We start from the raw sequence: 22,044 nt of genomic DNA, 5'->3' as shown, positions 1-22,044 counted from the left end.
GAAAAAACAAACTGAGAAACCACAACAACCACCAAAGCAAATTTTCTAGTTTGTCAGTAAATATCTCTGATTTTAAAGAAGTATTACACAGAGAGTACTCAAAAAATGTAATCGAGTAATATCTGTAATGTACTTACACTGTTTGTGAGTCGAGAGCTAGTTCTAAGATTGTTGTCATAGCAACTCCATAGGAACTGCCTACCAAGATGGCTGCCGGTTACGCGTGTGACGTCACATGAGAAAACTGAGCTGCAGGAGCCACTGTTGGACCTGAAGAGGGCATCACTGGGCCAAATGTTGCAGAATTAAACGAATTTACACAAAAACAAGTTGAGCAGAAACATAAAGATAGTCGTCTTAAAGCTACAGTACGGAGTTCTGAGAGAAGCCTGAAAATTTAAACAAGCACACCTTACAGTTATGATGTTTCCTGTAACGTCAGGCTGGAATTTCAAATGACAAAAAAAAAAAAAATTATTTTTTAATTAAAAATTTTTTTTTTTTAAGTTTTCTCGAAAATTTCTGAGATTAATCGCTAAATTTCAGAGTTTTTGGCAAAAAATGTACTTCTTTTCTCTATCTACAACGGCCCTAATATACAGTGGTAAAATTCCTTTCGAGTTTTGCATCTACCATAAATATCAGGCAACTTCATTTGTTTAATTTTAGGTTGTTTTTTTGGCCTAAGTCTACTTTTGAGTCTACCACGTTTAATTTGTCGCTGTGGCTGCGCATCGCTGCTCGTGTATCCGCTGCAGAAATCTTTTTTCAGCTGCTAATTCTCTTCTCCGCGTCTCCACCCAACAGAAAGCTTTAGAAGGCAAATTTAAAAGGAAAGCATAAGAGGAAGTGTTTGCGCTTTGCCGCTGCATAAGTGTGAAACGATCATCTCCAGCCGCGCCGTCATGGCTTTCACAAAGACCTACACTGGAGACATGGTGAGACTTTAACCCACCTTCACAATAACGCTGATTAATTCATCATTTAGTGTACATTTAAGTGTTTTTTTTTTTATCTATTTTTATCCCAGATAGTGAATTCAGATTATAATTTAAGTCGATTTACCTAATTTCTCATATTTCTATATTTCAATTTTAAAACCAATACAGATTTTTAAAACGGAAACCTAATATTTGTATTTATTTTCTTTATTTTGCAACTGTAATGCAATATTTCTTGCTTGTTTGTTATTTTATCATTTAAATCGCCCTGTTCCTTAAATGTCTTAAATAAACCTAGACAGGAAAGATGTATGCAACATATGGGATTTATTCAAATTAGCTGTGCACTGCTTGTTTCCTGTTATTTAACCAAGCAACCAGAAAAGAAGAACTTGTCCAAAGCATGTTGAATATTTAAAATAAATGTGCTGAGGGCTTGATTTTTCTAATATAGCAGAAAAAGAGGAAATAATGCACATGATCAGATTATTTATATGCTTTTACACATTTTTGCGTATAAAATGGATGCTGTTTGTTGTCATTTGCAGCTATATGAATGAGCCGAATTAAAAGTAGCAGCCAAAATTGTAAAGATCAAGTTGTTTAAGATGAACTGATTACATTTTATAAATTTTTTAGATGACAAAGTTTTCTTTTTATCTAGTTAATTAAAATCTTTAATGTTTATTAATGTAACTTTATAAGCAATTCTTCAGTTTATTTAAATAGCACCAATTTACAACAAACGTCGTCTTAATAAAAACTCAACTTCCAACTGGAAGTTTCAGAAAAAGCAGAGAAAAAAAGTAGAGAATCACTGACACAGGAGCACTTTCTACGTTAAGCAAAAAGTAATTCAATGTTGGAGAAAAACTTAGCTAAACTAGGGTAACTATGGTAACCATAGTAACCAGTAGCTTTCTTAGTAATATTGTCAAAAAGAGAGAAAAGGTAAAACATAATGATACAAATGTCAGATGAAGTATAATTTATATGGACAGAAAAACCAGAGGTTAACTGCAAAAGTGGAGAGTAGTAGGAGAATGTAGTAGATGGAAAGTGGTCAGTATGTATGCCAGGGTGTTTCCACGTCTGATATTCCGGTAGATTTGGTTCGATTGGGGACCAAAGTCGCAACATTTGTTACATTTTCAGCTGCAGCGGTTCTTTTTCACAAGGCACTGAGTTAAAACAAACCAAATCATTTGAAAAACCTGTTCCCCTCCTCGCCTGTGGAGGCGCTGCACCAAGAACCACCAAGAGAAACGACATGAAAACGTCTGAAGACACTGAGCGCAACTTCCTTCTTCACGAAATGTAAACAAACAAAATTGGAGCTGTTGACAAACAACCGCATGCATAAACACCCATTTTTCCCACTAGTCTAGCACGTTTGTTATGGTTGTATTTACCCAGAATTCCCTACGCTGTAGTTCACTTCCTGCTTTTGGAGCAATCTTAGGTCCACTTGGCGTTCACATTTAATCTGCACCAGAGTTCAATTCAGAGTTTCATCACCTCGCTGACGAAAACTCTCGTTGATCTCTTGAGAGAGAGAGCGGTTCAGAGAGCGGTTCTGTCTGAACCGGTCTCAGTCAGAGAGACCGAGGTTTGTAGACAGACCAGAGTTCACCGTTTTGGTCCGCATCAGAGTTTGATTGCGCATTCACACCTCCACAAACGAACTGGACTTTCGAGACAAACAAACTACAGTTTGATTGAAGCGGATTAAACAGGATTAGTATGAACACACCCAACTTCAGGAGTCACCAGTAAACCTGCAGCCTGACAGCAAAGATGGACCAATCACATCTCCAATATCTGATGGAGTTTGATTATAACGGGCGAAGAATAATAATTTGAAAATACTCTGGATTTTGGATCAACAGTTGGCGTGTAACTAAATTTTGTGGATTTCCCGATAGTAATAAATTATAATACTTCAGGGTTGATATACACTACAAAAACACAAAATCTTGCCAAGTAATTTTGGACTAGTTTCCAAAAACAATATCTCAGTAAAAATATATATATAAAATACAAAACTAGCTTATAAATAGCATTTCAGCAAGTAAGAGCGTGTTTTAAGTCAATAATTTCTTTATATTGATGAAAATGTTGTAGTTGTAGTGGCAGATCATTTCATTTCTAATAAGACATTTTTCCCATGTTGTAAGACTTTTCCATCAACAGTAAGGACTTATTGACTTAAAACAAGCTCCTATTTATGGCTAAAAACTGTAAGTCAGTTTTGTCTTATTTCAAGTGTATTAAGATATTTGCACTAAAACAGGATTAAAAATTCTTGTTAATATTTTGTGTTTTTGCAGCAAGTGAATCCATTGCAGATGATTATAGAAAGTAGTTCTCCTTTATTTGCTACGGATGTTTTGCTACTCAAAATAGCTAAAAATAGCTCAGATGTCTTTAAAGAGGAAGTGGAAATAATCTGGCACATTCAGAGCTTCCGGGAACCGATTTGACTGAGAAGACTGCAGGGTTTAAGTCTGTTTATCTGTTACATAATGACTCTTATTCCGCTGCTGTGTCATAACGAAATTCTCTTTGTTCTTTATTTCATAGGACAACGACTATGACTCTTACAGCTATGACAATAACACAGATAATAATGAAGACACTTTCACCTGCGATGACGAAAGATTGATATTCCTGAAGTTTTACTCTGTGTTCAGCCCGGTGCTCAACAGCCTCATCTTCCTTCTGGGTTTGGCCGGAAATGGCCTGATGGTCGCCATCCTCCTGAGGCGTCACCGTCGGCTGCGCATCACTGAGATCTACCTGCTGCACCTCGCCCTGACCGACCTCCTGCTGATATTCACGCTGCCTTTCAACGTGGTCGAAAGCGTCGCCGGATGGATGTTCGGGGAGTTTTTCTGCATGCTTAATGGCGTGTTGAGAAACCTGAACCTCCTGTGTGGGAGTTTCCTCCTGGCTTGCATTGGATTCGATCGGTATCTGGCCATCGTCCACGCAATCCCCAGCATGCAAAGTCGACGCCCGAAAAAAGTGCACCTGACCTGCGCTTCACTTTGGCTCATCTGTTTCCTGTTGTCACTGCCCAACGCCGTCTTTCTCTCTGCCAGGTCAAACACAAACGACTCCTTGCCCGAGTGTGATTACTATCGTTATGAAATCAATGCGCAAAACTGGGTTCTGGCCAACAGGGTCTTGCATCATGTGAGCTTTTTCTTCTCGCTGGCTGTCATGTGTTACTGTTACACCGCACTTGTCATCACTTTGTTCAAGAGTCAGAAAAGCCAAGCAAAGAAGGGAGCCATCCGGCTGGCTCTGCTTGTCACCATTGTATTTTGTGTCTGCTGGCTACCAAACAACATCACCTCACTGATGAAAACTCTCGTTGACCTGGAAGTCGTAACGAGCGACACCTGTTGGTCCTGGAAAGCGCTAGCTCAAGCTCATGCTGTGACAGAGAGTCTGGGTGTCTCACACTGCTGCCTCAACCCGTTCCTGTACGCATTTGTTGGGGTGCAGTTTCGTAATGAGCTGTTGCATCTTCTGTGTCGTCTGGGCTGCGGCCGCTTTTGCCTGCGGTTTATCAAAACTCAAAATTACGGAAGACCGTCTGTTTCTGATGGAACGACATCGAACAGCATGGTCATGTATTGACTAATGACTCAAGATTTATCAAGAGTCTAAAGTGCTACCCAAAGGGCTGGACCAATAAATCAGATATATCTATATGTATATCTCAATATCAATAGATAATACATAAAAAGCTAGCCGTCAACCTCTTACGGCTACCCAAGTAAGGTTGGTGGTAGACCTGTCACAATAACAAATTGTCCCAGAAGTTATTGTGATAAACAACATCGATGTTTGAGACCATTTTTAACTAATATAATGGTAATAATGGCATAATAATGCAAGAACACATTCTCAAAGATCAATAAACTTGAAAGGCTAATGAATATTTAACACTGGAACTGGAAGACGTTTTGAATATCCAAAATAAATAATCAAAACAACAAATAAAATGAATTATGAAGTATCTGTTAACAAAACTATCCTTAAAAAAAGGTAGAGTTGAGACCAAAGCACCAGACTGAACACTTATATATTTTTGGGAAGAAAAAGAGAGAAAAGATAAAAACAATAAATCATGCAAATGGAAATTATTGACAGTGTTTTAATTAATCATGCGATTAAATTGATTTATTGATTACTGTGACATCTGTGCCATTAACTAATTCATTGACTCTGGTTACCTAACAAAAACAGGTTAAGTAACTAGCACTGTGTCTCACAGCTGCATAAAAGTGAGCAGTGAACGTTACGCCACCAATCTGGCAGTATTTCGAATATTTAAAACAAAAAAACAATCAATAATAATTACCGAAGTCGATTCATATGAACCACTTACCCTGATAGGTTTTCGGCCGTGTTGTCCAGCCCTATGCTACAATTTACATTTAAGGCTCCCACAAACTCAGCCGTACTGTACATATTTCAGTCGCGCGTACTAATTTCCTGCGCGGTGTCTAATCCTTACCCAGGGCGAAAGCATTTTCCTCCACGTCTTTTTCTCTGAAAGTCATTGATGTATCATCCAAGTTGCTATGTCTCTTCCGTGAGACGTGCTTCGAAATGTGACGTCATTTTGTCCACAAGATGGCGCCGATTCTCATTCGGCGCCATCTTGCCGACGGCAACACTTATTAGCTCAGTGTCACATACAAAACAGTCCGATTTGATCATTGTTTCCCGCCGAGCAGTTCACAGTGCGACCGCATATTGCGACGTCCAGTTTAAGTCAGTATTGAGCATGCGCAGACCTCCGCGGAGTGAAGTACGCTAGTGTATGTATGCCTTTACATATGTGGCCCATTAAAGGCACGAAATGGGCTGAAAAGAGGAACGGTAAGGAGTTGGCATTGTATGTAAAATTGTGTACACAGTGGACCCCCGCATATATGCCGAAAATCTTAATTTTAATATTAGGAACAAAATGCAACTTTGGAAACTTTAATGTATTTTACCTTGTTTCCTATTCCTTTGGATCGGTTGGTTGACTGTACAACCAACCGGTTGATGGTTTTTATTTTAATTAAAGAACCAAATTTTCTCAGAGTAGAACATCGGAAATTAAGCTCAATTTGTGTGAAAACGTCAGCTACAAATAAATCTCAAAAAGTACAACAATATTTTTAAAGTAATGCCATATTAAAAGGTTAACATTAGGGATGCAATATATATCATTGCTAATATCAGTATTGGCCATATTGGTAATTTTTTTACATATCTGTTCGATTTAAAAAAAGGATTTGATCATGTGATCCAGCAAAGGATTGTGGGGAATTTAACTTAAGTCAGTGGTGTGGTCTATTTTTTTCCCAGGGTGTTGAAAAGGTAGCAAAATGTATATGATATTGGTAGACATCAGTTATCAGCTATAACATATCAGTGAATTCCTAGTTAACATCCTATATATACTCAACATTTCCTGTTTCTGTATTCACAACTTTGTATTTACTATGTGGATAAAAGGTATCCGGCTGTAATGAACTGTATTATTTGCTTGTATTGTAGCTAAACAAAGTTTTTTATTTTATATGTATATATATGACAAATAACTGTTGCCTAAAGAAATAAACACAATAACCAAATTAACTCCAGAGATTATTATTCTATTTGTAGACTTCTATTAAAACACAGACAGAACAACTTCAAACAATCACACATTGCATCTTATATACAGCAAGTATATATTATATATTTATATATAATTTATTTTCACAAGTTTTTTTTTTTAAATTGGAGAAAAAAATAAATCAATGATATTAAAACAAATAGAAATTTGAGGCACTCCTCTCTTGACCGTCACCAAGCAAATACACAGATTTTGTGGAAATTTACACAATTTACAGTATTTTTATTATTTAGAAAATGGCTTCAAATTTATTGAACAGTGTTACAGTGCTCTGAAATTTTTACATGTCTTAAAATCAGCTTCAGCCCAGAAAAGTTGGAAATCATCACTCAGACATATACGGGATTAACACCCGATTGAAGTTGGCCCCCCAACCGTCTTCAAATTAAACGAGGTTGGTGTCAAAAGTTTAGCAAAATTTTAAAAATATTAAATGTTTGCAGAGGTCATTGAAGATCAACGAGCACAAAAAAAAAATCATTGTCAATCAGCTGTGCTACAAATAATTTAGCTGCACAAGCATAGCACAGTTAATTTGTATCAATTTCGTTTGATTTTGTAAATGTACAGTGGTTGGTTGACCTTTGATGACCTCTGGAAACATTTATGAATATCTCTAGAATTTCAGAATGAGCTGTTTTAGGGCCTCCGTCACTATAAATCCAAATAAGCTGCTGTGGTTTCTGGATGGCAAGTCAAAAACTAAACATTCGTCTTTTCCAAACATGCTGGAGCTCAGCTTGGGTTGCTAGGTGACGGGTGGAATTTTGCTGGGGTTGCTAGGCAACGGGGTTGGGCTTCTCTAGGGGTGCCAAGTAACGGGGCAGTGCCTGCTGATTTGTGACTATATTCCAGAGGTTTTTCAAACAGATAATTTTCCAGACGCTAAAAAATATTAACTTATTTCCATAAAGCAGCTGGATGTTTATGTTTTTAACTGTTTGGGCAAGCAGTACAAACCCAGACGGAAGAATGGAAAAAGTGCATAATGTGAATTTTACCTACCATGTCTCCTTTAATATATTTAAAAACAGCATAAACAAAAAATGTTTGCTGCACAAATGTTTGACAGCAATTTCGTTTAATCTGAAGAAGATGTCGAGGGAGGAACTTCACTCAGGTGGGAATAACAGTACACCAAAAATGGACGTTGTGTAAGTACGAAGCCGGGTCAGAAAGGCATATTGGCCATGCCGCCGGAGCCAGTAGCCGATCGGACTGTCCAGACTCATCCCCCGCTGCCTGAGCGGCTGCTGCTGCCCCATCATGGCCGCCTGAGGGTGGGGCGGCCCCACCATGGGCCCCTGGTGTCCAAACGGCTCCCCTGGGATCGACATGCTCCTCTGTTTCGCCTGCATCATCATAATGTTCTGCTGCGTCATCAAGCTGTGCGGGTGCTGCTGCGGCGGCATCATGCCAGGGTACGGCCCCGACGGATGGTGGAGGAGATTGTTGGCCATCATGGCCGGCTGCTGCTGAGGCGGCATCATTCCTGTCCTTCCCATCATGTGTCCCGGCGGACACATGGCGCCGCCGCCGGACATCACCGCCCTCGACCCTCCCATACCTTGTCGGATAACTCCGTGCGAAGGGTGGGGAGGCAGCTGCTGCTCCGCCATGCTCTGCAGGCTGGCTAGATGCGGGTTGCACGACGCACTGCCACCACCGCCTCCGCCATGTTGGGAAAGCTGCTTGAGCAGCTGCTGTGGAGTATGCTGCTGGTGTGGGTTCTGATGAGGCTCGCTTTTGGGGAAATACTGCAGCGTGCTGCTGGGCTTGTCGGACGGCATGATGCGAGACAGATCGAACTCTGGGATCCCCGTCTGCGTCGGCCGAATCACCTCGCTCAAATCCGGGCCGTCGCCCAGAGGCAGTGGCGGGAAGGAGTCGGGCGGGTGCGGCACACGCTGGTGATGGTGGCCTTTGCTGAGCATCTGAAGCTGCTGATGCGGCAGGATGTCGTCGCTGGGCTGGGGAAAGTTCGGCGGCATTCCTCCGATCGGAGAGTGCATGGGCGGCTGCATACGAGGAAAACCCGTCGACAGCGGCGACGCGCTGCTGGGGCCCATCCCGTCAGGCGCGCCGCCTCCCATAATGACCGAACTCATGACTGGCATGCCCAGTTCAGGCCCAGGGGCATCATGGGACAGATGCTGCTGGCCTTGGCTGACCAGACCCATCGGGCTCTGAGGCTCGTTCTGGGGTCCGATGGAGCCTTGACAGTTCAGCATCTGAGACATCTGGGCGTTCGCCATGTTTCCTGGAGAGGAAGAGGAGAAAACATGGACGACAAAACAAATGAGTTTACTTAATTCACTCAGTTCAAACAGTGAACAGAGTGCATTTTTTAAATCTAATATGCAAAATGTACATATTTTTGTGCAGTTTTGCCTTAATTACTGCTTTGAATTTGTTTTTCAGGTAATGAAATGACTCATTTTTGAGTCTCCACTTCAGTTCATGATTAATCGATTACTAAATTGGTTGACGATTATTGCAACACCTGATTATAACTGAATCAATCTCGATTAATTTCAACCATAAACATTCCTGTATTTTAAATTGTTTAATTCGGTCAAGTTAATTAATCACTTACCAAATTGGCTTGCAATAATCAAGCAAATTAATCGGTTATTAATCCAATTAATCATGATTAATTGTTTTAGCCTTAAATATTTCTCTGGACTAAATTAAAATGATTTTATTTAATCCAGTTAAAGATTGATCAAATACTAAATTGGTTGATGATCATTGCAATAATCAATTAATCTTGATTAATCCAATTGATCGTTTCAGCCCTAAATATTTATTTTTTTTAAAATGGTTTAATTTAATCCTCCATCTATTCGCTTATCCGAGGTCGGGTCGCGGGGTAGCAGCTCAGAGGGGGCCCAGACTTCCTCTCTCCCGCACTCTTCTAGCTCCTCCTTGAGCTCCCGGCAGCCGAGAGACATAGTCCTCAGCGTGTCCTGGTCTTCCCCGGCTCCTCCCGTGGGACTCGAAACTCACAGGGAGGCGTTAGAGCCCTGACCAGATGCCGAGCCACTCACTGGCTCCTCTCGATGTGAAGCCGCTCTATGAGTCCTCCCATGCTAGCTTCTCCCCTATCTCTAGGAGACCCAGCCACCCTAGGAAAAACCATTCGCCGCTTGTATCCGCATCTTCTTTCGTCATGACCCAAGTCATGACCATAGATGAGGGTGGGAACGTAGATCGACCGGTAAATCGAGAGCTTCGCTTTTTGGCTCAGCTCTCTCTTCACCACGACGGACCGGTACAGCGCCCGCTTGACAGCAGACGCTGCGCCAATCCGCCTGTCGATCTCCCGCTCCCTTCTTCCCCCATTCGTGAACAAGATCCCGAGATACTTAAACTCCTCCACTTGGGGCAGGACACCCCCCCTGACCCGGAGAAGGCACTCTACCCTTTTCCGGCTCAAGACCATGGCCTCGGATTTGGAGGCACTGATCCTCATCCCGGCCGCGTCACACTCGGCTGCGAACCGCTCCAGCGAGAGCTGCAGATCACGATCTGATGAAGCCAAAAGGACCACATCGTCTGCAAAAAGCAGAGATGAGATCCTAAGGCCACCAAATCGGATCCCCTCAACACCTTGGCTGCGCCTAGAAATTCTGTCCATGAAAGTGATGAACAGAATCGGTGACAAAGGGCAGCCCTGGCGGAGTCCAACTCTCACCGGAAACGAGCCCGACTTACTGCCGGCAATGCGGACCAGACTCTGACACCGGTCATACAGGGACCTGACAGCCCGTATCAAAGGGCCCGGTACCCCATACTCCCGGAGAACCCCCCACAGGGCTCCCCGAGGGACACGGTCGAACGCCTTCTCCAGGTCCACAAAACACATGTAGACTGGTTGGGCGAACTCCCATGCACCCTCCAGGACCCTGCCGAGGGTGTAGAGCTGGTCCAGCGTTCCACGACCAGGACGAAAACCACACTGCTCTTCCTGAATCCGAGGTTCGACTATCCGACGGACCCTCCTCTCCAGGACCCCTGAATAGACCTTGCCAGGGAGGCTTAAGAGTGTGACCCCTCTATAATTGGAGCACACCCTCCGGTCCCCCTTTTTGAACAGGGGGACCACCACCCCAGTCTGCCAATCCAGGGGAACTGCCCCCGATGTCCATGCGACATTGCAGAGTCGCGTCAACCAACACAACCCTACAACATCCAGAGCCTTAAGGAACTCCGGGCGGATCTCATCCACCCCCGGGGCCCTGCCACCGAGGAGCTTTTTAACCACCTCGGCGACCTCGTCCCCAGAGATTGGAGAGCCCAACCCAGAGTCCCCAGGCTCCGCTTCCTCAGTGGAAGGCATGTTGGTGGGATTGAGGAGGTCTTCGAAGTACTCTGCCCACCGGCCCACAACGTCCCGAGTAGAGGTCAGCAGCACACCATCCCCACTATAAACAGTGTTGGTGCTGCACCGCTTCCCCCCCCTGAGACGCCGGATGGTGGACCAGAATCGCCTCGAAGCCGTACGGAAGTCTTTCTCCATGGCCTCTCCAAACTCCTCCCACGCCCGGGTTTTTGCCTCAGCAACCGCCCGAGCCGCATGCCGCTTCGCCCGCCGGTACCCATCAGCTGCTTCCGGAGTCCCACAGGCCAAAAAGGCCCGATAGGACTCCTTCTTCAGCCTGACGGCATCCCTCACCGAAGGTGTCCACCAGCGGGTTCGAGGGTTGCCGCCGCGACAGGCACCGACAACCTTGCGGCCACAGCTCCGATCGGCCGCCTCGACAATGGAGGCACGGAACACGGTCCACTCAGACTCCATGTCCCCCACCTCCCCCGGGACGTGTTCGAAGTTTTGCCGGAGATGGGAGTTAAAGCTCCGTCTCACAGGGGATTCCGCCAGACGTTCCCAGCAGACCCTCACAACACGTTTGGGCCTGCCAGGTCTGACCGGCTTTCGCCCCCACCACCGGAGCCAACTCACCACCAGGTAGTGGTCAGTGGACAGCTCCGCACCTCTCTTCACCCGAGTGTCCAAGACATACGGCCGCAGATCCGATGAAACGATGACAAAGTCGATCATCGAACTGCGGCCTAGGGTGTCCTGGTGCCAAGTGCACATATGGACACCCTTATGCTTGAACATGGTGTTCGTTATGGACAATCCATGGCGAGCACAGAAGTCCAGCAACAGAACACCGCTCGAGTTCAGGTCGGGCGGGCCGTTCCTCCCAACCACGCCCCTCCAGGTCTCACTGTCATTGCCCACGTGAGCGTTGAAGTCCCCCAGCAGAACAAGGGAGTCCCCAGGAGGAGCACTCTCCAGTACCCCCTCTAAGGACTCCAAAAAGGGTGGGTAATCTGAACTGTCGTTCGGCCCGTAAGCACAAACGACAGTCAGAACCCGTCCCCCCACCCGTAGGCGGAGGGATGCTACCCTCTCGTTCACCGGGGTAAACCCCAACGTACAGGCGCCGAGATGGGGAGCAACAAGTATGCCCACTCCTGCCCGACGCCTCTCACCTTGGGCAACTCCAGAGTGGAAGTATGTCCAGCCCCTCTCAAGGAGACTGGTTCCAGAACCAGAGCCGTGCGTCGAGGTGAGACCGACTATTTCTAGCCGGAACCTCTCGACCTCACGCACTAGCTCCGGCTCCTTCCCCACCAGAGAGGTGACATTCCACGTCCCAAGAGCCAGTTTCTGCAACCGAGGATCGGTCCCCTCCCCTGTGCACCCAACATCCCCTTGTGTGGTGATATCTGTCCTCTTCGGGAGGGCCGGCTCCATGGGTAAAAGCGGAAACTCGCCATAGCGCCCCCCCTTCCTGATAGTGGGCCCCGGTTACTCCGGCGAGGAACACCTCCAAGTTTTCCTTCATCATGTCTTTGGCTGCTTTTGTCTGGTCCCTCACCTAGACCTGTTGCCTGGGTGCCTAGCAGGGGATGAAGCCCAACAGCTACTCAGGAATTGGGACCAAACCCTACTTGCAGCCCTGAGATTAATCCTTATTTAATATTCTATTAATGAGAGGATATTGGGGTTTTATCTGTCAGCCATAGTTATATAGCACTCTGTGTAATGAATGAGTTTCACTTTTTAAATTGAATCATCACAAAAACGTTTTGTTTTGATATTTCTTAAATGCTGATGTGTAAATGTTCATTTTGTTTCTGTTATGGGTAGGCCTGTCGCGATAAATGATAAATCAATTAATCGTACGATAAATTAAAACTATCGACCTCATTTTAATTATCGGCTTTATCGTCTCTTCCGGCCTTTTTCTCTTTCTGTTGACACTGAATGAAAAAAGGCTCAACTCCGGTGCTCTCCACTGACCCTCCCTTCCTCGTTTCCTTAGTGTAAAGCCCAGCGCAGACTATACTATCTTAGAATTGTCGGCCCATTTTCAAAACCTGAGAGACCACAAACTAGCCGACAGAAATCCTAGTTATAACGGTTCGATCGGGTTCGGTCCTGCCGTGTGGTGTCCAACAATGGGCACCAAATAATGACTACAATTCCAGTTAACTAATTTTAAAACCAGGCATTAATCAATGCTTTACTACAATCTACCTGCAATGCATGTGGCTAGTGTCAGCGTAAAGTCCTGACTGAATGAAAATCATTATAACCTATTTATGTCACGTTAACGAAGAACAGCTGAAAAGTTACCGGGTTTATCAACTGCGGTAGCAATTTCGCTCCAACTCCTCCCCTTGTCATTTCTATATTCTTTGCATGTTGAATAAACATTAATATTGTTTCCACGTATCAGCCGTGTCAGCTGTTTGGGATTCCCCTCCGTAATTTCCCCTCAGAAAGCACTGAGGAGAATCCGCGCTTTCTGATTGGCTACCTGTCACATTCAACAGGTTGCATTAAGCTCTCAGTCGGGGAAAACCCCTGATTTGGATCAGAGCGGCCACGAAGATCTACCATAACACACCACACACTACAGGATGATCGGTTATGAAATCGCAAGCGACAATCTTAGAACGGCGGACGTTCTATCGGGGCAAAAAAATCATGTAGTGTGAACTATTGCATCAGGTAGTCGATGTGCCCATCTTCTCTATTTAAATCTAATTATTACTGAAGGGCAACATAGTATACAGACTTCATAATCTGCACTCTTTTGGTTGAATGCAATATTTATTTCCACTTTTACTTTATGTTGTTTAGATTTCATTGAAGTACATTTTTTATTAATGGAGACTGAGAATCCATTTTATTTTTGTTTTTGGTTGTTTTGTTTATTTTGTTTATCAGTTCCAGTGTTAAATGTTCTTTTGAAAATAAAGTGTATCTATCTTTGGCAAGAAATCACATGGATTATGTCATTTCCATTAAATCAGTGTAAAAAGGTCTTCAAACAATATTATCGTTTATCGCAATAATTTTTGAGACAATTAATCGCTCAGCAAAATCTGTTATCGTGACAGGCCTAGTTATGGCATCTTTATACCTCCAATAGTGACACCAGACAGAAGAGGTCGATCAGACAGCATCTCGTCGTCAGAAGTGGCAATTGTTTTGATTGCATCGTGGTAGAGTGGGGTCGAACTGGGGACGGCGTACTTCGACATCTGAGACATGATGAGGGATAAAGGATTCTGGGATGGCGTCGCACCCGGGGAGGAAGTGAAGGGCATACTAGCATTCATAGAAGCTGGTTGGCTAAGGGGCGTTGAGCTGGAACTTCTTGGAGGATGGGGCTGTCCTGCAAAATATACAAAAAAAAGTTATTAGTAGCAGAGTTTCGTCTAAAAGAAACAAATGTTGAGGCCTGAAATCTGAGTGTAGTGATGAACTCAGGTCTGAACTTTCAGTGTCACATAAAGACAGTTACAAAGTCAGCCTTCTATCACCTTTACCTAACCCTATCACAAACATTTCCAGGATTAAAGGACTAATGTTCCAGCAGGATCTAAAGAAACTCATCCATGCGTTTATCTTTAGAAGCATTAATTACTGCAATAGTGTCTTCACAGGTCTGCCTAAAAAAAAAAAAAGTTCAGCTAATCCAGAAAGCTGCTGCTTGTGTTCTCATTAAAACCAGGAAGATCGAGCACATAACCCCAGTTCTAAAATTCATACACTGGCTCTCTGTAGCTCAGAGGATAGACTTTAAAAGGGAGCTTTTATCCAGAATTCACATTTTACACATTTTTGTGCTTTCATTTGGGTTCCTACTGCTTCTAAAAACAGGTCAAATGCTAAAAAAGAAAAAAAAAAAAAACCACCCACCGTTTTCTGGCAATACTTTAATATATTTTGGTGTCTGGAAAATGAGCCGTTTCTAAAACCTACGAAATGTAACAACAAAAATCAGCAGATTCTGCCCCGTTACCTAGCAATCAAAGCTGAGTTCCAGAATGTTTGGTCAGCTGGCATCTATTCAGAGCAATTTTCATGTGCGAGTTTGGGCACGCGGCCAGCAGCAACTTATTTGAATTTAAAGTGACAAACCTATTAGGGCTGAAGTGATTCCTCGAAAGATTCAAGTACCTCGATTATTAAAATTCCTTGAGGAAAATATATCTGCCTCGAAGCTTCGTTGATTTATGTTTTATTATTTAGCGCACCGTGTTCCTGGCCGGGACATTATTTGCGTTGCTCGGAGCTCTGACTTCCACCTCTGAGTTGTTGTCGGAAGCTAAGTGTTAGCGGCATAACGTCCAATTTTCAAGTTCGGCCAGTGGGAATTTTATTGATTGATGATAATGCCCGGGTTTTCAGCGTTTTTGGGGGACCAATAAGCATCCTTGAAATGACTGGCGTAATGCCTGGAGTACGGCAGCCTTTCTCCTCCGGGAGCTTCTGGTTGAAAGCAGACTGAACACGGCGGGCGGCTGAGTAGCTGATGGTTACTGTGTAAGTGTAGCTTTACGGACGAACTGCACAATAAATTTCATATCATCTTGGTCTGAACAAACGGGTGGCGGAAATCATCATGGCGGTTCATGGCTGGTAGATGAGTTTCTGAGTGTGACGAACGAAGGTGCCATAAATTTCCCGTATTGCTCCCCCTAGTTCTTACTTTCGTCCCCTGGTCTACCGGTCGTCTCTCCCCCACCCCCACATTAGGTTGGTTTGTTCGTCAACAACGCAGAGGCGGAAGTCAGAGCTCCGAGCAATGCAAATAATGTCCCGGCCGGAACACGGTGCACCCTGGTCTATTTTCTGCCCCCCACTCCAGGTGACATTTCCCGTATTCTCAAACCCAAAGCTTGACAGGTATGGGGCAACGTGAGAATTCATCTATTAAACTCACTGAAGATGAATAGATAAACTAAAAGCTGGAGCATAGACATTTTTTATAAGAGTATTTGTGAGCCTGCCTCTTTATTATTAAAGTGAATATAATTTCAGATCTTTGTATAACTTTTCTTCAGGTTAACTTAGAAAGTGAGCTATTATTGTTACAGCTTAGTTTTCTAAACTACAGAAAAGTAACTGTTCAGGACGCTCAAAAATGAAAAATTGGACTGATATTAATATCCGATACTAACCCTGGTGTTGTGCCAGATTTACCAATATTTTGTTTTGTAAATTTTTTAAATTCGATTCTCCTGGTTCTGTTTTGCTCTGCATCCCCAGAACCAAACACGGAGAAGCAGCATTCAGCTTCTATGTCTGGAACAAACTCCCAGAAAACCAAAAACTGCTGAAACACAGAGTTCCTTCTTAAATGAAGGCTAAACACACACCTGTTTAGAGGTGCTTTCGATTAGTAGTTAGTGGAGCAGTAATCAACATATTTGATATGCATTTGCTTGATGATAGCATTTGACAAGATGTAATGCTCATTGCTTGACTGTATGATGTTTTTATGGTGTAAAGCACTTTGAACTGCCTTGTTGCTGGAATGTGCTATGCAAATAAACTTGACTAAAGTGTACCTGCTTCAGTAGAGCCGTTTCCTCCATTGCCGAGTGGCTTTCCACCGGTCGGACCGCCGGGACTTGGAAGAGCAACCTTAGGCGACGTCCAGCCGGGAGAACCAACAGCCATAGCCGGAGACTTGAGCTGCCCTGGAGAAGCCGACGGAGAGTGCAAGCCGAGGTTGGAGGACGCCATTAATTGAGGAGACTTCAAGGAAGAAGAGCAGGGAGTTCCCGCTCCTGACGCCGGGGGGAAACCGGGGTGGTGCCCGGCGTTAGACAGCGGCGACTTCAGCCCTGGAGCGGACGGAGAAGGCAAGAGAGGAGATGGCTCTTGATTGAGGGATGGCGACTTGAGTTGGTGAGGCGGAGGCACTGATGGAGAGGCGAGGGAGTTAACGCTGACAGACATTTCAGGGGCGTTCCTGGAAGCAAGATCCGCTCCTCTAAGGCCTTCGGTTTGAGGCAAATGGCTGAGCCGAGACGTAGCTCCGAGCTGATTGGGTCCAGGCTGGTCAGGGCCGAACATCTCAGGGCCAGGTTGTTGGAGAAACGACCCGTCCACCTGTCCTTCAGGGTAGGGACCTTGACTCGGGAACTGGAAGGGCCCATCAGGTCCAGGCATCATTCCCTTATTCCCACCTCTTCCGCTGATTTCTCCAGGACCAAACATGTCTGGTAAAGGCCCCCCTCTGAGCCTCTGTGACATCATCATCTGCTGCTGCTGAAGGTTCATCTGAGGGTTCATTCCCATTGGGATATTGCTGCCTAAAGGGGAATCCACCAAATCTCTCATTGGATGACACGCTCCAGGTGACCCCATGATCTCCCTTGAACCGGGAAAATCCATTGGATCAACCCGACCAGACGGCGGGCCTCGCACCATTACTAAGTTGGGGAAATCTGCACCCCCAAACCCATCCATTATTCTTGGCCCCATGTTCCCCTGCTGCTGCTGTTTAGCCAATCGGTCTAGCTCAAACCTGGACACCTGCATCTGCCGTTTCTCCATGATCCGGAACATTTCCTCGCGCGCTAAAAGCTCAGCATCGTCTTGAAAGTGTTGGGGAGCTCCGCCGGGGTAACAGCCATGAAAGGGACCACCACCACCACCACCGCTGTTTGGAACGTCTTCCAGCCAGATCATCCCGGGTCGGATGGGTCTCTGAGGTCCTAGACCCTCTAAGGATCCGGGGAAACCCCCTCCACCTGGCTGCCCTCTCTGGATCTGACCCAGGAACCGAGGGCCCCGCGGCCCTTCCGGGTGCATTTCAAACACTTTCCCATTCCCACCGATTCCCCGTCGCATCAAATTCCCAGAATCCCACTGCTGGTCTCCAGGTTTATTGTGGTAGGGAGGAGGTGGCCCTCTAATCATCATCGGGGCCCCATGCATGCCAGCCTCAGGAATCATTCTAAAGTGCTGCGGGGGTCCAGGGTGCTCAATCTCATGCTGCCGCCTCTTTTCCTGGTAGTACTCCTCCTTAAGCTTCCTCCACGCCATCTGCTCCCGTGTGAGCCCCTCCGGCCCCATCAGGGGCGCCATGTTGTCTCCAGGCGAGTGCATCTGGTGATGCAATGGCGGCGGGAGATTGTGGTGAGAGTCTAAACGAGGGTTGTCGAGAACTGCCCCACCGAGAGATTGCGTTTGGGAAATCATGGACTGGAGAGGCTCTTCGTACTTTTTCGGCAACATGCTAGAGTTAGCACAATTTCCAGAGGCGTTCGTACCAATCTCACCATCCTCAGCGCCACTCCTGTCTGTATTATTCAAGTTGGTTGGGTTGTTCGCACTGCCGCAGCTTGGGCCTCCCGGTACTCCACTGCGCAGAAGCAGCCGCTCTATGTCTCTCAGAGTCTGCAAAGAGCGCTCTCTGTGTTCGAGTTGCTCCTTGGAAAGACAATCCATGTTCCTGCTGCCTCTCTGCAGCGCATCACCCTGCAGATGAGCGGACAGGATGCTGGTGCCTCCAGACGGAGAGGTGGCAGCACCCGAATCAGCACCACTAACTGACTCTCGAAGTCCTCCACCTGTCCTTTGGGGGGCGCCGTTGTTACTGCTGGGAGCCCCGGCAGGTCTGACCTGACCAGACTCGGTGTCAGAGTGTCCGGCCGATGACGGACCTCCGACTCCGGCGGAGGCTGGCCGCGGTGTTCCGCTTTGGGACTTGGGGGTTCCGGTTAACGGAGAGCAGCTGGAGTTGACCTTCTCAGGGAGGTTAGGGAGCTTCCCTTGTTGGTAGCCCTGCAGCAAAGAAAACAAACATTAAAACCTAACAAACTGGAATGCACACCCTGTTAATAACAAATATTTTAACTTCACAGACCACACTGCAAAAACACAAAATCATACTGAGTATTTTAAATTTAGTTTCTAGTAATAATATCTTAAAAGTTACCAAGTTCAAGTTAACACAAATACTTCATCTTACAGCTGCTTAGCTGTTCTTATTGTTTTATTGCCTTTTTCATATTTTACTGTACCCCTATTATGCATTTTATTTACTGGTATTCTTGTTTGCGTTTAACTTGTGAAGCACTTTGTGCAGCTTGAGCTATTGGAAATGTGGTATAATAAGTTTGACATTGACAAAATATAAGAGCTTGTTTTAAGTAAATAATTCCCTAATATTAATAAGATAGTACTAGTTCAACTGGCAGACTATGGGAAAAATATCTTGTTACAAGTAAAAGAATCTACCAGTGAAACTACTTTTTTTTAATCAATTATTAATTAAGGAATTATTGACCTAAATCAAGCTCTTAATAGTTACTTGTAAGTTAGTTTTGCCTTATTTCAAGTGTAATGCACTAAAAATTTGAAAAAAATCTTTGGTAAGATTTTATGTTTTTGCAGTGTAATGAATTAAAGAGACAAATTGGATTCCAGAGGAAGAGATGAGATTTTAGCGGTACCAGACCACTGAAAGTAGATTTAAAATTCAGTGGTGTTTTCATATTCCCACAATCGGAGTAAAAGTCCATTTGGCAAAACAAAACATTAAAGCCTTCCTTATTTAGTTATGTCTTCTTTTTTTAAGTTTTATTTTTTCAAATAAAACAGGAACAGAAACAAGTGATAAACTTAGGTTTACCAATCATCCATCACACACATTTTGCAGCTGTTGTCTTTTAGATAGTCTCACATTTACATTCTGATTAACAAAATAAACTCATAAAAATAAAGTTTCGGTTTCTGACCTGCTCCAACTTGGAGTTTGGAACATTTTGCTGGTGAAAGCGAAGGATTGAATCACTTTGTCCCTTCATCACTGCCTCAGCAGCACTGTTGAAAAAACAAATAAATTAACTTATTAATGCTGTTTACATGGTTCATACAAAGTAAAATTCAAAAACTTTTAAGGCATTTTTAAGACAAATTCACAAACTTTTCCAGCACTGCACTTTGGAGATAAAAAAAAACAAACTAAAGGAGACAGTTAATACAGACAGTAAAAAGAATTTTTTTAAATGTTTTTATTAGGTGTGTGAAAATATCTGATGTTGGGAACGGTAAATAATAAATATTAAGGCTGTTTAAAAACAGACAGTAAAAAGAATTTTTTTAAATGTTTTTATTAGGTGTGTGAAAATATCTGATTTGAACTGTAAATAATAAATAATTTAGGCTTTTAATCAAACATATTATAACTTTATGAAGAAATCAAGAACTTTCCTAAAATTCAAGCATTTTAAAATATTTTAAACACCTGTAGGAACTTTTTTTTTTTTAAATCTTGAACATGCGTCTCACCTGTTGGCCAGGCAGGTAGTGAAAACGTAGACCACCTGCTGTGAAGGCTGCGGCAGCTCCGCCTTCAGCGCTGGTCCCGATCCAATGACGGCCGCCCCGGATTCAGCCGCCAGGTTTCCAGCAGGAAGGCGGTCCGAATGTCCCGGGATCGGACCTGAGAAACCAACAGAACCAGAACTCAACGTCTCTCCAGCTGAAACAAGCATCCACTCAGTTGCAACAATTCAACACTAGATGGAGCTAAAACCAAACTTTTTTCCTCTAAGCTTCTATGGATTCTACATACATACAAAAAAAAGAAGAGATTTCTGTAATTAGATTAAGATTCATTGATATCGCCATGGTTACAGCTGCGTTGGTGAGGATTTCACAGACTTACGTTGGGAGCCGGAGTGCGGTTTGTCTTCGTCATCCGTGTCTGGACCAGAACACCATTCGTCTCCGCTGTAAGGCTGCTTCTTGGTCAGAACGCAGCGCCGCTTGCTGCGCATCACACCCTCTGGATGAGAAAACACACATCAACATCAACAGCAGCACTGGCCAAACTGTGTGGGCTAAAAATAAGTAAAAAAAACAAAAAACAAGCAAATAAATGAAGCTGAATGGATTTTAGTCATCACAGATCCAAAAGGTAAAAAGGATTTTGCAAGTTTACTGTGTCAAACAAAAATAACCGGGTTTTTACGTTTCTTTTGAGTTGTAAATAAGCCTGTCATAACAAATTTATTGTGATAAATGATAATGTTGTTTTGAGATCATTTTCCAAGAAATATAATGGTGGTAAGAACACATTCTCAAGGATCAATAAGCTTTAAATTCTAATGAACATTTAAACACTGGAGCTGGAAGACATTTGAAATATCCAACATAAAGAAAACAGAAACAACAAATAAAATGAATTATTATAGAGTCTCTGTAAACAAAATCATCTTTAAAAAAATATATAAAAAGGGATAGTTGATACCAAAGCACCAAACTGAAAACTTTTATTAACCAGTTTTTGGAACGAGAGAAAAGAGAAAAACGACAAAGCAATTGAAAATTATTGAGCTTCTTTTAATTTATCATGTGATCAATTGATTTATTGTGACAGGCCTAGTTTTAAGAACAGGATTTAGGTTACTTTCTTTCAAAACACCCGCTTTATTTAGACAAATTTAATAAATTAAAATCAGATTTTGGCTCTACAGAAAAGGATTAGGCCCACTGGAAAAGAAAAATTGATTCAGATTTTTTTTTAGGAGATTAAAATCAGAATTTTGTTGCCAATTCAGAAATGTTCCTTATTCAGCAACATTTCAGACAAAAAAACATTGGTATTGGCCAATATCGGAATCGACAGGTGAGGCTTTTTAAAGAATGACCAGAAAACTGCAACTGCTCATTTTAGAGAGAGAGCATCTAAAAATCTTCAAACTATCAATTATAAATCACTATAAGGCTTTCTATTGCTTTTCAAAGCAGACAACAGATTTCTTTCACACAAAACAGCTGTTTATAAAAGTCACTAATACAGGAACAACATCCATTATGTTGCATTATGAACATCCAGTGTGATACTGTGATGTTCGCCTAAACAACAGACTGGACTGGAGACGTGAAAAAATAAAATAATAAAAAAGCAGGATGAGCTTCATGAGGAAGATCTTCTATAAATCTGCCATTAACTGTGGAGCAGCAGCATCAGAGTCCGGGACTTAAAACGGCTTAACAAGCTGATAAAGAAGACTTTTTCTGGGAAAAATGAAGAGCCCACTGCAGTGAACCTGTGGTTATTCCACCAAATACTGATTTCT

The 22,044-nt window shown here is 43.6% G+C and overlaps 2 protein-coding genes across 2 annotated transcripts in view; one reads left to right on the top strand and one right to left on the bottom strand.

Moving 5' to 3' along the window:
* The first annotated feature begins 548 nt into the window (after window positions 1-548).
* cxcr5 (chemokine (C-X-C motif) receptor 5) lies at window positions 549-4,691 on the top strand. The gene is made up of 2 exons (XM_032590321.1): window positions 549-938; window positions 3,525-4,691. Exons 1-2 carry the CDS (start codon window positions 906-908, stop codon window positions 4,587-4,589), a joined length of 1,098 nt encoding a protein of 365 aa, XP_032446212.1. The 5' UTR covers window positions 549-905; the 3' UTR covers window positions 4,590-4,691.
* A 1,895-nt stretch (window positions 4,692-6,586) lies between these two features.
* The window catches only part of bcl9l (bcl9 like), a 46,318-nt gene continuing 30,860 nt past the window's right edge, over window positions 6,587-22,044 (bottom strand). Inside the window, 7 exon segments of the mRNA XM_032545132.1 lie at window positions 6,587-7,834; window positions 7,836-8,890; window positions 14,076-14,330; window positions 16,513-18,739; window positions 19,696-19,780; window positions 20,249-20,402; window positions 20,628-20,747. Of these exon segments, the coding sequence (XP_032401023.1) occupies window positions 7,802-7,834; window positions 7,836-8,890; window positions 14,076-14,330; window positions 16,513-18,739; window positions 19,696-19,780; window positions 20,249-20,402; window positions 20,628-20,747 (3,929 nt within the window). The 3' untranslated portion in view covers window positions 6,587-7,801.

The sequence above is a fragment of the Xiphophorus hellerii genome, chromosome 18 (assembly GCF_003331165.1).
Source record: "Xiphophorus hellerii strain 12219 chromosome 18, Xiphophorus_hellerii-4.1, whole genome shotgun sequence".
NCBI classification, from domain to species: domain Eukaryota; kingdom Metazoa; phylum Chordata; class Actinopteri; order Cyprinodontiformes; family Poeciliidae; genus Xiphophorus; species Xiphophorus hellerii.
Note: the sequence above shows the minus strand (reverse complement) of the source record. Positions and strands in the feature narration are given on the sequence as shown.